Genomic DNA, 17,010 nt, shown 5'->3' with positions numbered 1-17,010 from the left:
CTTAATCCCTTTATTATTCTGGGGTCACTATGGTTTAGTTAGTTTAGTTTAGTTTAAAACTTTATTAATCCCCTTGGGGCAACTCATTCCGACATGGTGGTGCTTCACATATAACAAGAATGACACATCAACACTTAACATCAAGTACAAAAATAAAAATAACAATAATCCATCGAACAACTACATTTATTACGTAACCGAATTGCTTCAGGCACAAAAGTAAATTTATAACGATTTGTGGAACATCTTATTGTCCTTAGACGTCGACCAAGGGGCATCCACTCAAAATGTTTATTTAAGGGGTGTGTACTGTCTCCTAGTATTTTATGTGCCATCCTCAACACCTGCTGTTCATAATAGTATGCAAGACTTTGCAGGGGAACTCCCAAAATCTTTGAGCACAAATTAATGATGCCTTGAAGACGATTCTTTTTTTATATAGACGGTGAAGAAAACCAGCAAAAAAAGGAAAAAGACAAAATACTTTCAATAAATGAATTATAAAAGGTCTTAAGAATAACTTTCTCTACATTGAAAGAGTTAAGTTTCCGCAATAAAAACAGTCTTTGATGAGCCTTATTCATAATTGTATGTGTGTTTTGATCAAATTTCAACCTGTTGTCAATAATTGTTCCTAAGTACCTATATTCCTCCACAACCTCAACCTGTGTGTCATTGATTAGCACTTTTTGGAGAGCAGGTGTTTTTTTGCCAAAGTTCATTTTTTTACACAGCGGATGTCCTTCCAGCTGCAACCCATCACTGGGTAACATCCACACACTCATTCACACATACACTACAGACAATTTAGCTTACCCAATTCACCTATAGCGCATGTCTTTGGACTTGTACACGAACATGGGGACCCAGCCGAGGGTCGAACCAGTGACCTTTTGCTGTGATCGTCCTTCCCACTGTGCCACCGTGATGCCCTCTTTGCCAAATGATTAAATGAAAATGTAAATTGAATTGTGTGCCCTGACAAGAATTTATTGGCTGCACAAAACAAGTAGCGATGAACATTCAAATTGACTAAACAAAGTAGTGTAACAAATGTATTGAACATTATTATTATCACTGCTTTAAATCCAGCGACCTTCTCTGTTTAATCACAGTCTCGTAAGGTCTTTTCTATGGTTCGTCGTGTTTCTTTTCCTCGCCGGTCACTTCCTCTGTCTTTTCCTCCTCTTTCTCTTTCTCCTTTACCTTGTCTTCCTCTAATTTCTCTTTCTCTGCCTCTTCCTCTAACTTCTTCTCTGGCTCTTCCTCTTTCTTTTCTCTCTCAGTTTCTTCCTTCTCCTCCTCCTCCTCCTCCTCCTCTTCATCCTCCACCGCCTCCCCAACAAAGCGTTCAATCTCAACAATTCGGCGTCTGATACTCTTCCGTGTCTCCTCTTGTTGTGCCAACAGCTTGTTCACCTTGGTCTGCATGAGCTGTAGTGTGCTGTACATCCGGTTGACGCGGTCTTCCAAATCCCTCTCATCCGGCTTCAGCTTAGAGGGGTCCAGCTCCAGCAGACCATCCTTCAACAGAATCTGCCTCCCTTTCTCCTCCAGCATAGCCTTGGCATCCGGATATTCTGTCAAAGCCTCCATCAGATCGTCTTTGGACAGGCAGAAGAGGTCTGAGTAGCCAATGCTTCGGATATTAGCTGTCCGTCTATTTCCTGCTTTGCTGCCCTTGATGTTTAGAATACTAATTTCTCCAAAGTAGCTTCCATCGCCAAGAACAACAAACTGAGTCACACCGTCATCCGCCACCACAGCAAGTTTACCATCCTTTATGATGTACATCTCACGACCGATGTCACCTTTACGACAGATGTAGTCACCAGGGCTGAAGACTTGAGGGCGAAGCTTCAACACCAACTCAATCAGCAACCCGGCCTCACAGTCTGCAAAAATACGCACTTTCTTGAGTGTATCTAAGTGTACGTTCATGCCAATCTCCGCTCGTAACTTGTCTGGCAAGTACCTCAGTACTTCTCGTTCATCTTGCGCTTTCTTGTTAGTCCACAAGTAGTCAAACCACTTGATGACCCGGTCCTCAAGCTCCTTGCTGACATGCCGTGCATGCATGTACTGCTTAATATTATCAATCCGAGCCTGGAACTGAGCCTGGGCTGCGTTCATATTTGAGATCATTGTTGCAATGTTACCTACAATGGTGGCAAAGATCAAGACGCCAACCAGAAAGTCAACTACATGGAAGAAGAACTCAGAGTCAAGCTCTGGAGATGGCGTTTCTCCAATGGTGGTGAGAGTAAGTGTGGACCAGTAGAGGCTGAAGGAATATTTCCGCATGAGCTCTCCAAACTCAGGCTCGGTGAGAGCAGGATACACCCATGCATCCGACCCAAATCCAATAGACTTGGAGAAGGAGAAGTAGAGGCAGGCGTTCCAGTGGATGATGATGATGATGTACATGACCAGAGTGCAGATTCGGAAGATGTTGGGGTAGTTGGTCATGGTTTCAGAGATTTTGAAGAACTCAAACATGCGGTTCAGCCGGAGTAGCTTGTTTATGCGGATCTCTGGGTAGTCTAACCCTAAAACAAAGTAAAAGATGTCTGTGGGTAGCATAGAGATGACATCGAGGCGGAACTGGAGACTGTCGGTGTACCGCTTGCGGAGGAGCTTCTCATCTTTGACAAGCAGGCCCTGTTCCAGGTAACCTGGTTAAAAAAAGCATGGCTGGTTAAAGTTACGGATAAATGATTGGAATAAAGTTAATTATATCACAATATCACTTTTAAGAATTTTTTGATTGTGTTTAAAAGACACAGATAATAGATATCCATAGACAGATGTCTTAGCTAAACAAGGCTAAATTTGTACTGCAAGTGAAAGTCACCTGTGAAGTCTGACTATTAGTCTTTTTTTAGACTATTGTTAGACATCTATTGTATTTAGGTGACGCAGTGGCATAGTGAGTAGCACACTATTCACAGCAAGAAGGGCACTGGTTTCAGCCTCGGCTTGGTCAGTTGGGGTTTCTGTGTGGAGTTTGCATGTTCTCCCTGTGTTCGCGTGGGTTTCCTCCGGGTGCTCCGGTTTCCCCCACAAGTCCAACCACATGTGGTATAGGTGAATTGGGTAGTCTAAATTGGCCGTAGTGTATGTGTGTGAATGAATGTATGAATGTTTCCTAGTGATGGGTTGTGGCTGTGGCTGTAAATTGTATTTATTTTATATTCTTTTTTTAGCCAAGATGTTTATGTTTGAACATCTATTAGACATCTTGCAAACCCTTGGTAAGTTAGCATGATTATCACGTAACATATAACTCAGATTAAACAATATTATTTCTGTGTCAGTGTCATTGTAGTATGTGTGATTGTCAGTGCGTGATTTTGACTTCTAAAGTCCTTGAGGACAAGATACATACTATACTGCACGTTCCTTCCTGACCAATCACTGCTTGGTGACTTTAACAACATTTGTGATGTCATCAAGAAAGCAGAAGCAACTTCCACACTGTAAAAAATATTATGATGATCTACTCAATTTTTTGGTGAATCAAATTTACACTTAAAAATATTGAGTAAATTTAAGAATTATGTAAATTATACAAAAAAATAAGTAGATTCAAAGCGTTAGATGAAGTAATTGCATAAATACAATGTAATAAGTATTTTAATTATATAATTACATCATTTGATTATACTTATTTTTCAACAGTTACTTAATTCTTACAGTATGGTCAAAAACACTAGAAAAAAATCTACTAAATCTACTCAATTATTCTGGTGAAACATTTTTACTTTTAAAATTATTGAGTAAATATATCGTCACCTTATAAGGTGGCGTCACTATTATAAGGTTCTATCTGACATTTTTGTCAAAATTGAGTTATTGACATATTCTTATTAAATGACAACTTATTTACATTATGGTATGTTTTTTATAAGTTGTTTACATTTTAAGACTTTTTTTAAAAAACAACTGTTACACACATACTGTTTGCTATATTGAATGCAAAAACTTTGAAGCTCAATATCTCAAAATCATTCAGAACCCAGATAGAACCTTATAATTCCCAAGTGACGATATTTTAATTAAGTACATGTTACAAAAAAATGAGTAGATTTAAGTAATTAGTTAAAGTAATTCATAAATGAAATTGGGTAAATATTTTAATTATATAATTATATTATTTAAATTTACTTTGTATTTGAATTCATTTTGTAGCATTTACCAGTGAAATAATTGAAATTAAAAAAAATAAATAAATAAGAACATTTAAATAATTAGATGAGCTGTTCTCATGAATTAAAAAAGTTAAATACATAAGTAATTCAACGGTAAACACAAGGGTAATTGAACAAAGGCTACTGAAGCTAAATTTTGTAGGGTGTACCCTAAGACCTGATGAACCTTTACCTTATAAAGACCATGTAGGTGTGCAGATTTTCTTTTGATATTTTGCTACTGTGTTTGTTTTTGATCAAGCACCTGCCTTTGGAATCCCTAGATGTGCGCACATTTCTGTTTCTACTTTACTTTCTTGCCATCAGCAAATCAGATGGATTCGAATCGGGTATAAATCAGAAAACAAGCTGCACTGTTGAACCAGCAACTCATCAAAATAAAAGCTGGATCAGTTAAAGTTTAAAAATTAAGTAATTAAAGGGGTAGTTCACCCCAAAAATGAGAATTATCTCATCGTATACTGCTGGTTGCTGGGACCAATTGACTTCCATAGCAGGAAAAAATGCTATAGAAGTCAATGGGTGCAAGCACCAACATTTTTCAAAATATCTTCTTTTGTGTTCAACAGAAGAAAGAAAATCAAACATGTTTGGAACAAATCAATCACAGATTTGTGCCTTCATTGAAATATCTGAACTCACAAGCGGCATACTGTACCTGTTCGTGCTCTGAATGCCATATCAGCCAAATAAAGCAGGTCAGAGGTGTAGTCCAGGAGGAACCACGTCAGTAGATATTCATGCTGAAGCTCCTCAAAACAGGCTCTGTGTGAACAGACACAATAAACATACACTCAAATATATTCCAAATACTGTACATACGTTGTATCTGTTATGAGTGGACATATGGGTTGAAGGGAGTAAGGTAGATGAGTTTTTGTATTCTATTTGTGTTCTTCATCTTATGAACATCGAATTATTACCGTGCAATTATAACTGTCCAATTGTACATGACAGGGAATGTGATTATAAGCAGCCACTGATAGTACAGAAGTCCCGCAGGGTTAATCACAAACACCTCCCTGGGCCTGGAGAAAATGAAGTTGACATGAGAAATAATCAATGGTGATTGCTTTGAACTTTTGATGATCACAGATTAGAAATGGCTAATAAAAAGCGCAAGACCAACCCCTCCTTTTTTTCCTTTTCCTTTTCTTTCTCCTTTTCTTTTTCTTTTTCCTTCTCTTTTTCCTTCTCCTTTTCCTTTTCTTTTTCCTTTTCTTTCTCATTATCTTTTTCCTTCTCGTCCTTTTGATTCTTCTCCTTCTTTTCTTTCTTCTCTTTCTTTTCCTTTTTCCTTCAGGATGACACAAAGGTTAATACTATAAAACATTTAGACATTTTTTTATAGACAGATTAGTTCAGGTATTCTACCTACTCCTTCTTTTCTTTTTTCTCTTTTTTCTTTTTCTTCTCTTCCCTGTGGAGAGCAAAATGCACATTACATTAATACACATAAACATGTTAAAGAGACAGTCAGTCCAAAAATGAAATTCGGTCATCATTTACTCAACGTTCACTTGTTTTAAAACCTGCTTGAGTTTCTTTCTTCTGTTGAACACAAAAGAAAATATTTTGTTTCTTTTTGAAAACATAGATGATATTTTGAAGAAAGCTGAAAATCTGTCACCATTGACATCCATAGTAATAAAAACAAATACTATGGAAGTCAATAGTTACAGGTTTTCAGCTTTCTTCAAAATATCATCTGTTTTCAAAAAGAAACATTTTATAACCATTTGAGGGTGAGTAAATAGTGAGTCAATTTCCATTTTTGAGTGAACTATCCCTTTATTATATTATATTATATTATATTATATTATATTATATTATATTATATTATATTATATTATATTATATTATATTATATTATATTATATTATATTATATTATATTATGATTACTCCTCATTGTTGTTGCTGTTGTTGACATTAAATACTCGTCCTGGAGTCGGAACTGGAATTGGGTCTTCGTTGTCCTCCTCCACCTCAATAATTGGAGACACTCGGGGTGGGACTGCTACACCCAATGATGTAGGTACAACCGTCATGATTCCTTTCCTAAAACAATCAACTTAAAAAATAGTTTATAATTAAATAATTTACATTAGGTAAAAGTTATGAACATTTACAAAAATAAATAAAAAGATAGTTCAAAGGCTGGTTCGTGCTAAGAAGGATTCCCATCTGCCTCTGCACTTACTTTTCAATGTTAAAACACTTTACAATAACAGTACATGAATAATGATGTAGTGATATGTAAATTAAACATTACTTTATTATGAACTAATGATGAGGTAAGGCATGTGCTAATCAAAAACTAACTTTAACTACAACAGGAGTCATGTGAGTTCACGTGTGAATAATGTTTACACTGTAAAAAATGCTGTAAAGTTTACAGTAGTACTGGCAAATTTGGTTTTATTTTGCAAAAGATTTACATGTGCACTGTAAATTAACAATTACAATTTAATTATTAATGTACAGTGCACTTTTCAATTTTACAGTATTACTGCCAACCAAAATTGCCAGTAATACTGTAAATTTTACAGCATTTTTTACAGTGTACCCTAATTACTTGTTAGTACATTTGTTAATTTATGAATTAATGCGTTGTTTAAGCTAAATTTAACCAAAATGAACTCATGACCTGTTATTGTATCTTGCAACAGGTCATGAGTTTATTTTGTTTACAAAAATGTTAAATATTGGTTATATTTAGTTTAAACTGTAAGTATAATATGTACTAACTATACCATAAATACTATATATATATTACACACTACCTACTAAAGTCTTGTTGTCAATTCCAGTTGTAATAGCAACAAATAATGACTTCTAGTTGATCATTTGGTGAAGTGGCAGAAGAAATCTGTTGAACTGCATCCCAATAATCACAAATACTGCAGGAGATCGAACCCACGTGGACCCAAGATTCTCACAGTAATCAGTCAAGTTTGGTGAAGGAAAAATCATGGTTTGGGGTTACATTCAGTATGGGGGCTTGCGAGAGATCTGCAGAGTGGATGGCAACTTCAGCAGCCTGAGGTATCAAGACATTAGTGCTGCTTATTACATTACAAACCACCGGAGAGGGAAAATTCTTCAGCAGGATAGCGCTCCTTCTAATACTTCATCCTCCACATCAAAATTCCTGAAAGCAAAGAAGGTCAAGCCCAGTCACCAGACATGAACATTATTGAGCATGTCTGGGGTAAGATGAAGGTGGAGGTATTGAAGATGAATCCAAAGAATCTTTGGAAGTCCTGTAAGAAGACTTTCTTTGCCATTAAAGTTTACTTTATTAATAAGTTATTTGAGTCATTGCAGAGAAGTATGGATACAGTCCTTCAAGCTCTTGGGAGTCAAACACAATATTAACTCTTTTTTCCACTGCACCATGACTTGATATTCCATACTGTACATTTTTTCTATTAAGTGACAAGACTTGTGTCTAAGCAAAGTCAGACCTTACTGTCCTAATTAAACCATTAAAAATCAAGGCATGATCATATTTGATTTTGATAAAATACTGTAAGCGTAATCTAGAGGCCTTTGCCTTTGATATAAACCTCTTCTGATACCAAATGATCAACTAGAAGTCAAGTTATTATATTTTTTTCCTAAAACGTGTATCGGCAAAAAGTCTTTTACTTACAAGTTATTAAGGGGGCCATTATTCACACATGAATTCATATTAGTACCTCATTTTTATGTACTGTTATGAGAGGGGTCTGGATGCAGACCTGGTGCAGTGCAATCTGAGCTGCATCCAATGCTTTAATGGGCTGACCTAACCACACCCCTAACCCTACCCCTCATAGTAATGTCACTCGCTCCATTTAACTGCATTGTGTCTGACACTGCATCACTGAGTGATGCAATCTCAGCTGGCATCATAAAGGCTGCATCCAGACACTATTGACTGTTATAGTAAAGTGTTACCATTAAAACAGACCATTTAAATACCATTAAACATTTTTAAAGTATATGTGTGCAGACTTAGTATAATATGTATTCTAGACTGAGTGTAAGCAACGATCCTAGTATTCCAACTAACTTAATAGATATTTTAACTCTCCCAGCATTTTATTAATTGATATTTTTACAACCCAGGATCACTCGACTACAAGTCTAAAGCAAAGCAAAGCCCCAGTTCAGATGAAACTCACCAAATGTTTTCCTTTAGCCCAAATCCTGTCCCATCCTCTCCTGATCAGAAGAATCACTGAGCCCCAAAGAAATTACAGGCCTTTCTGTCTGGCGGAATTAAAGATACAGTCAAATTACAGCTAGTGCTTTGAAAGGAGGAATACGCCTGTGGTTCATTTGTTCTGTTGTGCTCTGTAATGATATCTCAGGCTTGCATGACCCTGAGAAGGATTTGGAGATTAATGAGAGACCGGAGTGACAAAGACAAAGCCTCCTCCCTGCTTTCTTGAATGGTACATTATTTATATTCCCTCCAACAAAAGTCTGGGTGAGACCCATACGCAATTATACAATTTTGGCAACTTGTCGTTTTTTTGCTTTAATTGTTCCATTTTCAGACCTAATTTTATGTTAGTGCTTATGGATTTACCAGATAAACATGTGTGAATTACAATGTTTGTTTGTGGTATACTATACTAACTATTAACTTTACTTTCATTGTGTGTGTGTTTGTCGTCGCCATGTTATTCTGGTGTAATTTGTGTATGTGCTTGCTAGGCTGTGAGCTGTAGAGTGGAGTGAGAGATTTGGCTCATGTAGCAAAATCTGCCCAGTCAGCACTCTTCAACAGATCTGCTTTATCCTATTAAAACAAACCTGCCAGCCTTACTTTCACACCCACTTGCAGCTTTATTAAAAAGCCAACGCGAGAAATGGAGTAGGTGGCCTGTTTCATTGGATATATTTCGATTTTGTTTCATCATACATTTTAATCTTACGATAGTTTCTTAGTATTTTATTTATAAATTTAACAAGGTAATATGTGAGTGTATACATAAATATATTAAGTATTTATTACAAAGATAAACTGTAGATAATATCTGTCTATGTGTCCGTCCATATCTGTCTGGTATGATAGATAGAAGTTGCCAGATTGAGGACCAACAGTGTGCCTGAATATCGAACCTAAACGCTGATTTAAGGCTGATTTAAATTGTGCACTAATAAAAAGCCTAGATAGAATTGCCTAGACGATTACTTCTCTTGCAGCTGGACAACATAAACTTGATGGCATGATCATCTCAGGTACACCTCATGTGCTTTATTCAGTGTTGAATGCTAACAATGTGAGTTTGAATGCCATTTTACATGACATGTATTGCCATACTACTGAAAGCAACAAATAGTTTCACCTCAGATCTTGAAAATAAAATAAATGAATTTTGCCACTGTGAAATAATGCAAACAAACACATGTCGGTGATTCAGCATCTAATGTTACATTTAATAATGTTAAAGAGGTTTAATATGTATTAATTCGATTCTAAACCTTACCATTTCTTTGGAGTGCAAAAAAATGCACTATTCTGTGCTTCTGAATGGCTGTATTTATTCATGTTGCGTCTGGTGCAAACAGCCAAATTGCTTATCACTGCAAATCTCATCACAAAGCATGTTGTTTGAACACGGGGTTACAATGTAATCTGCTCACCTAATCTTTATGTTCATTATATTTATATATGCTAATTAATAACCTAATCTGGAACTCTGAATCTGCATCTCATTTCGGAGTCTGCTACAGTCCACCAGAGGTCGCATTTCGGTTGCAGGCGCATACTTTGAGAGTCTTCCTGACTGAATGAATGAAATACGCTGTTTTCCAACAAGGCAACACTGGGTGTTGAAATATAATTGGCTAAAATGGCAGTGGGCGGGTTAAAAGAACTAAAACAAAGACAGCGTTCCGGTATGGAAAACACATTTTCAAAGCAGAATATCTGACTTCAGCATTGTTTTTTAAATAAACAAGAATGTTCACTTAGCATGTTTCTTAAATATCTGCAAACATATTATTTTTTTTATGCTTTAGAAGAGTCAAAATCTTACACACAGCACCTTTAATAGAACTGTCAAAATGCACAGCATTCAGAACATCTGCTTTCCAATGTTGTCCACCATGTTAGCTGCATTGACTGCATCACATGAATAAAATGCATCATCGTTTTCACTGTCCATACTGAAACATGAAAATAGTGTGTCTTCAAATGTATCCACTTTGGACATGGTTTTCAAATTGATAAGTTTTCGTTTCATAAAAATACCATCTCAGGCCCTGTACAAACCATCAGGGGAATTTTTAAAATGCATTTTTGTGCGGTTTGTCCACATGAAAACAGAGTAGGGGGTGACTGAAGCCAATACTTTTTTAAAAAATATGGCGAGGGTTTTCTGAAACTCCAGAGACAGTGTCGTGTGGACACTGCAACTGGAGTTTTCACCTCATGGCATCAGCATGCGTGCTGTTTTCTCCTTTCTGATTGGCCAACAACGCTGGGTTCACACCAAATGTCGAAGACATAAATGAGACAATTTCCGCATGTTCGCGGCAAGCGTATAACGTATTCTATGTTGTTCGCGGGCCAGTAATCCACCTCTGTTCTCACATTTGTATTGACTTGTTTGCATTTCAAAACTCACAAAATGCTTTATTCCCCGTTTTGTGTGAACCCTGTGTAAAAATTGCCATCACCGCCCCCTGTTGGTTTGGCATATGCTTAATATGAATCACAGTGAGGATTTGCATGTTCATTAGGATAAAGATTTTTTTACAAATGAAAGCAGTGAAAACCCTCATTTTAAAAATATCCCTGTATGTGTGGACATGGCCTCAGTGTGGAGGTCCACAAACGGATAGAAAAATATGCGTTTGGACTTGGCCATATTTTCACATTACTTTCCTTAAAAAGTAAAAAGTAGCCCTTTTAGTTACTTTTTAAGGGTCACTAGTTTGTAATACATTACTTTTAAACGTTACTTTCCCCAACACTGGATTTGAGGTAAAACCGGCTTTCACATCTTAATAATATTACCTTGTACCTTTACAGTGATTGGTTTCTTCACACAAAATTAAATTTTGTCCATTTTTATTTTTTTAAGTGTTACAAAGTTACAATTCAGTTGATAAAAAAGACATTAAAATTGCAGTAAGAAAAAAAGACATTTTATTTTAAGAAACTGAAAGAAAGAAAAAAAGACACTGAAAAGTAACGCTGTCTGCAGCAGTATCGGCTCAATTCGTACAGTGAGGTTATTATAAATCGTCATCTGCCAGGAATTATTTTCACACAAAACACAAGCAATGTGCCACATTTGGATCCAGCAAGCCAGTCTTGCGCTCCCCCTTGTTCTAGCCAAGTCCCTGTGCTATATAGACTACAAAGGCGTGGCCTTAATTTCAGCGATGTTACCGTTTGGTTATGATCTTGGGGGCGTGGCTTGTCATCATCCCTCTCTTACTACACTGGCAGAGCAGCATCAGGAGCTTCAGCCATCAACACCTGCTCTCCAGCAGCCACATCAGGCCCAACAACCGTGGTGTCGATTTCCACTGCCACGGCAGGGGCCTCTGGACTGAGGGCCGGATCTACGGCAGCAACGGCAGCAGCGATGACATCAGCAGCTGGTTCAGCGACATCAACAGGTAGGATCTCATTTGCAGCAGCATCAACAGTGGCAGCGGTTCCAGCAGGTTCAGCTTCGGCTCCAGCTTCAGCTCCAGCTTCGGCACCAGCTTCGGCCCCCTCTGCCGCCTCCGCACCCTCAGCTTCTGCTCCCTCAGCCTCATCTGAGTTCAGTGGAGCCGCCGGCTGGGCAGGCTGGGGGTAACCATAGTGTGGGTAAAATCCACGATACTGTGGCTTGAGTAGATAGAACAGTGGGATGCAACCTCATTAATGTATATTATATTAAAATAATGTGTGACACAGTTTTGATAAGATGCAATAACTTACTGCAACTTCCTCATCAGATCCATCTCCTGTGGGTGCAAAAGCTGCGGGGTTGTAGAAATAGCCCTGAAAGACATTTTTTTAAAGTGAAGCATAAGCACAAAGTACTCTCAATCACAACTTATAGTATAACCAGCCCCAAATACAGTACAAAACAGAAATGGCTTTCGAAGCAATTTTAAGAAACAACTGTTATTTAGCCATATTAATAAACCAAGAAATCTTTTTTTCTTCATAAAAAATCTTTTTGGTCCAATGGAATGATTTTATAGATGTTAAAGATTGTCTGTAGAAATATTAATACCTATATAGAAACTTCAAATGTGTACTGGCCACATTGTAGTTTTTGCTAGCAAAGCCTAGCTAAACGCTAAAGTACCTTACATAAATTTTTTAAGACCTAGATAGCAATTTAATAGTTTATGTTAAACTAAATGCTACATTACATCGTAAACTGATAATGTTACTCATTAACTGATAATGTTACTCTTCATTAAATTAGCATATATTGCAAACAGCATACCGCTATTGATACGCTAACATCAGTATACTGACGTTTCAGCTGGACTGTAAACATATTTTGGGTTTATTTCTGCATAAAATACAATACCCTTGGACTATTTTCCAATAGGAAATACTATTTTAGTCTGTTTCTTTTTTTTAGTATTTATAAAATATGCTATTAGTCTCTGAGTAAAAATAGATATAGCATGCTGCTAACCTGCTGAGGTATTTGAGGTGAAACCTGAGGCTGGGTCTGTGAATAGAAATAAATATTCAAAAATGTTTTCAGAGATTTGTTGTTCATCATCAAACAGCAAAAATGTTATGCTTTAGCAAAAATTAACCATGATTTTACAACAAATTAAGGTAACACTTTATTTTGATGGTCCATTGGAGCATTAGTAGACTGTCTGATTAATATCTGTTGTTTCTGCTCCTTCAACAGACATTTAACTGACTATAAGAAACTTTGCAAGTTCATGTCAACTTACACTATCCCCAACCCTAACCTCAATCTAACAGTCTACTTATAATCTAATGGAATTAGTTGATATGTAGATGCAATGTAACTTAAATTCCACAAACGAACCATCAAAATAAAGTGTGACCCAAAGAAACAAATTTCCTGTCAGTTAAGCCATGATTTTAAGTTAAACCGTGGTATTTATATAATGAAGAAAACCATGGTTACTACACTTTTACTCTAACAAATGGTTGATTTTTATAAGGAATTGAATGTTAAAGAATAAGAGTGGTTTACATCAACAGGTGCAGGATCTACGGGAGCTGCAGGTGCAGCCTGTGAGGAACAGAAAATCCATGAAGTTAAACATATTCATACTTTAAAGTCTTATAGCATGTTGAGATGATTAAATATCTAGCATACAGGCAGTTGAGGACCAGCAACAGCACCGTACCCCTGAAATACATGAAGCATATCATATAATGTCACATAATAATAATAATATTTAAATCTTCTAAGCCTTTAGCCTTTTTATCATTGAACAAACCTGTTGCCGCAGCTGTCCTAACATTCTGTAGAGTTCCATCAACTGCAAAGCTGTGTTTGCATGACTAGCAATTGCCTGCTACACATGAGAAAATGTAATATGAGCAATTTAGAAGTTAATGTATGGAAGAAATCTGAAAATCTAACCATACGTTCATCCAAAAATAGAAAATACCTCATATGTTTTTCTCTCTCGTGTGGTTTTTGACATTTATGAGTTTCTTTTCATAAAACAGATATTTTGAAGAATGCTGGACTTCCATAGTAGGAAATGAACTACTATAGGAGTCAATGGGTCCAAGCAACCAGCATTTTTCAATATACCTTCTTTTGTGAAGAAAGAAACTCAAGTTTTTGAAGTAAAAAAGTCATTTTTGGGTGAACTAACCCTTTAAAGGGCCTTTAAATGAGTAAAATAATTTGCTTCTTAAAGCACGAAGGGCATTTTAACAATCTAAAGAAACTTTTGTGAAATATAAAGCTTCAGTAGATGCTAAATGAACCATCAATTTCAACTAAGAACCCTGTGTATTGCAAATATGAATAGATATCAGATCTTAACACATCTTACCTCATTACTGCCACTGTCAGGGGCCTAAAATCCACAAAGCAAGAATCAGATGTCATAAAATGTATCGCTCTGACAGTTATTCTACCTTAAACTGACAGAAAATGATACACAAGAACTCACAGGGGCAGCTAGTGAAGAGCCCAGCAAACACATCAACAGCGCCACAGCTTTCATATTGCTCTTATGATCCACAGAAAGAAAAACAAACACAAGCTTCTTACTGGTGAACCATTCAATCTTGACAGTAATTTTTTTCCAAAAAAAAACTTACCTCTTCGGGAGGTCCCAAGTACAGCTGGTTGACTTCTTTGAGATTAAAGAGGAATGAACAAGCACTGGAAAAGACTGCTATATATACTTGGCAGATCCCAAAAGAGGCCAATCATCTCCCAGGAACGAGCAAAATCTATTTTTTGCCCTTATTCTTAAAACAAGGTTGGAATTACAACTGTTAATGAGCCATTATGTGTAATTATATGCTTCGAAATTCTGCTTGGTGCACAGTTCTTCAAAAAGACAGACGAAAAAATGAAATTGTCTCGCAGACAGGAGGGTTTGTCTGTCTGTGGTGTTTGATGAAGTTTGGATGGGTATGACGTTCAGGGGGCCCGTGACAGTGCGGGACTTGTGGGCGCCTGCCAAATTGATCAATCTAATTAAAACAGATCTTCACAATGGAGGCTCAATCACACATTCTCCTGCATCTTCCTAATTATAGACGTTATCCATGGCTTTCTTGCTGATTCATTTTTGAAGATGTGTAAATCTTTTTGGTTCCTTGTTGTTGTGACCACACTGACATCTTTTTAGTGTTGTTGTCGTCTGTGCTTTTTATCACTTTACTATGCAGTTTGGAGCTTTACACGGGTTGATGTGCTTTGTGCTTTAGGGAATCCTGATCCAGGGTGGCTTCTATCTGATAACATAAAACGAAATGTGAGCATAAAAGGTTTATAGAGACCCTCCCTCAGTGCTTAAAAGAGTCAGGCAAGAGAGAACATATAATCTGGATCCCCTACAGTCATTCTTGCAGACAAGACATTTATTTTTCATTGGGTCAGGTTTTTTTTCTTCAAAGTTGTCCTTTGAACTCTTGTAAGTAATGTATTTTCCTTAGGGTCAGGTTTCAAAGGTTACTGCTTTTTATTTTACTTTTATTTATTTTTTACTTGCTTTATCACGTTTTAAACTTCCATTAATAGATTCCAAAAGGTCAGTCTATTTTAAGTACAATAAATATATGTTTTAAAGCAATACAAGTTTAAATATATCTTTTTTTTTAAGGATATAACAACTTGTATGTGGAAACAGCTGTACTTTATGGGTTGGCTCAGTGGTTAGCACTGTAGTCTCACAGCAAGAAGGTCGTTGGTTTGAGTCCCAGCTGGACCAGTTAACATTTCTGTGTGGAGTTTGCATGTTCTCCTCGTGTTCGCATGGGTTTCCTCCGGGTGCTTCAGTTTCCTCCGCAGCTCAAAGACAAGCGCTATAGGTGAATTGAAAAAACGAAATTGTTCATAGTGTATAAGTGTGTGTGAATGAGAGTGTATGTATGGGTGTTTCCCAATACTGAGTTGCAGCTGGTAGGGCATCCGCTGCATAAAACATATGCTGGAACAGTTGGCGATTCATTCCGTTGTGGTGATCTCGGAAATAGCGACTAATCCAAAGGAAAATTATTGAATGAATAAACTCGTATTTATCTAACCAAATAATAATAATTCATTCTTTTTCTTTTCAGCGTAGTAATCTGGGGTCGACACAGCGGAATGAACCACCAATTTATCCAGCATATGTTTTAAGCAGCGGATGCCCTGCAACCCATCTCTGGGAAACATCCTTACACACTCATACGCTACGGACAATTTAGCCAACCCAATTCACCTGTACCGCATGTCTTTGGACTGTGGGAGAAACCAGAGCACCCGGAGAAAAAACTCACGCGAACGCGGGGAGAACATGCAAACTCCACACAGAAACGGCAACTGACCCAGCCGAGGCTCGAACCAGCGAGCTTCTTGCTGTGAGGCGACAGCACTACCTACTGCGCCACCGCGTCACCAATAATAATAATAATAAACAATAATGATTATTCGTTATTTCCCACATTATTCAATAATGCTGATCATGTACACTCATTATTGCTAAATAAGACATTCACTGTTAAAACTACAGTTGAATTAGAAATTGCTTACCATAGTACACTCAAAAATTGAAATATGCTTTTTGTTCAAACTACTTTATTAAAATGAGCTAAAACAATACAATTCTTAAGGGCTTTTGAGACAACTTAATTGTTTTATGTTCAATCCACTTAAATGAGTAAAAACTAATAACTTAAATCCTTCATGTTGACTCAAGAAAAATCAATTGTGTTGTTTTTTACAGTGTACATGATTTTGCTGCTTGTTCAAACTTCTCATGTAAATTGAGCTGAAACAACTAATTCTTGAGATTTTTAGGGGGACAACTTAATTGTTTTATGTTTAATCTATTTAAATTTGTTAAGTTAACTTAATCAGTTTGTTGTGGGACAACTTAAGTAAATTGTGTGAAACCCTGCAATTTTTAGTGTATAGACGGCTACCATGGTCAAACATGTGTAAACCAAACACCAGATTTGATTGTATTAACTTATCAACAAACCTAACAGCCACTGAAATGCTATTTTGGAGACGATATAGGATGTACATATAAAAATGAGATGTCATGTTCATTTGTCATGTTCATTGACTTCTATAAAGCGTCCTAGCAGGCACACAACATCATTAGATATT

General features: G+C 36.8%; 2 protein-coding genes across 2 annotated transcripts; both read right to left on the bottom strand.

Moving 5' to 3' along the window:
* Positions 1–1,083: 1,083 nt before the first annotated feature.
* cnga1a (cyclic nucleotide gated channel subunit alpha 1a) lies at positions 1,084–6,276 on the bottom strand. Its single transcript, XM_056456754.1, has 6 exons — positions 6,116–6,276; positions 5,590–5,631; positions 5,341–5,508; positions 5,135–5,239; positions 4,870–4,976; positions 1,084–2,675 (listed from the first exon to the last, which is right to left on the bottom strand). Exons 1-6 carry the CDS (start codon positions 6,259–6,261, stop codon positions 1,132–1,134), a joined length of 2,112 nt encoding a protein of 703 aa, XP_056312729.1. The 5' UTR covers positions 6,262–6,276; the 3' UTR covers positions 1,084–1,131.
* Positions 6,277–11,340: 5,064 nt separating this feature from the next.
* Positions 11,341–14,611, bottom strand: enam (enamelin). The gene is made up of 9 exons (XM_056456756.1): positions 14,505–14,611; positions 14,354–14,413; positions 14,234–14,257; positions 13,664–13,741; positions 13,540–13,572; positions 13,414–13,452; positions 12,871–12,906; positions 12,153–12,215; positions 11,341–12,059 (listed from the first exon to the last, which is right to left on the bottom strand). The coding sequence occupies exons 2-9, from the start codon at positions 14,405–14,407 to the stop codon at positions 11,658–11,660; spliced, it is 729 nt and encodes a 242-aa protein (XP_056312731.1). The 5' UTR covers positions 14,408–14,413; positions 14,505–14,611; the 3' UTR covers positions 11,341–11,657.
* Between the last annotated feature and the right edge of the window lie 2,399 nt (positions 14,612–17,010).

The sequence above is a fragment of the Danio aesculapii genome, chromosome 1, assembly GCF_903798145.1.
Source record: "Danio aesculapii chromosome 1, fDanAes4.1, whole genome shotgun sequence".
In the NCBI taxonomy this organism is placed as follows: domain Eukaryota; kingdom Metazoa; phylum Chordata; class Actinopteri; order Cypriniformes; family Danionidae; genus Danio; species Danio aesculapii.
Note: the sequence above shows the minus strand (reverse complement) of the source record. Positions and strands in the feature narration are given on the sequence as shown.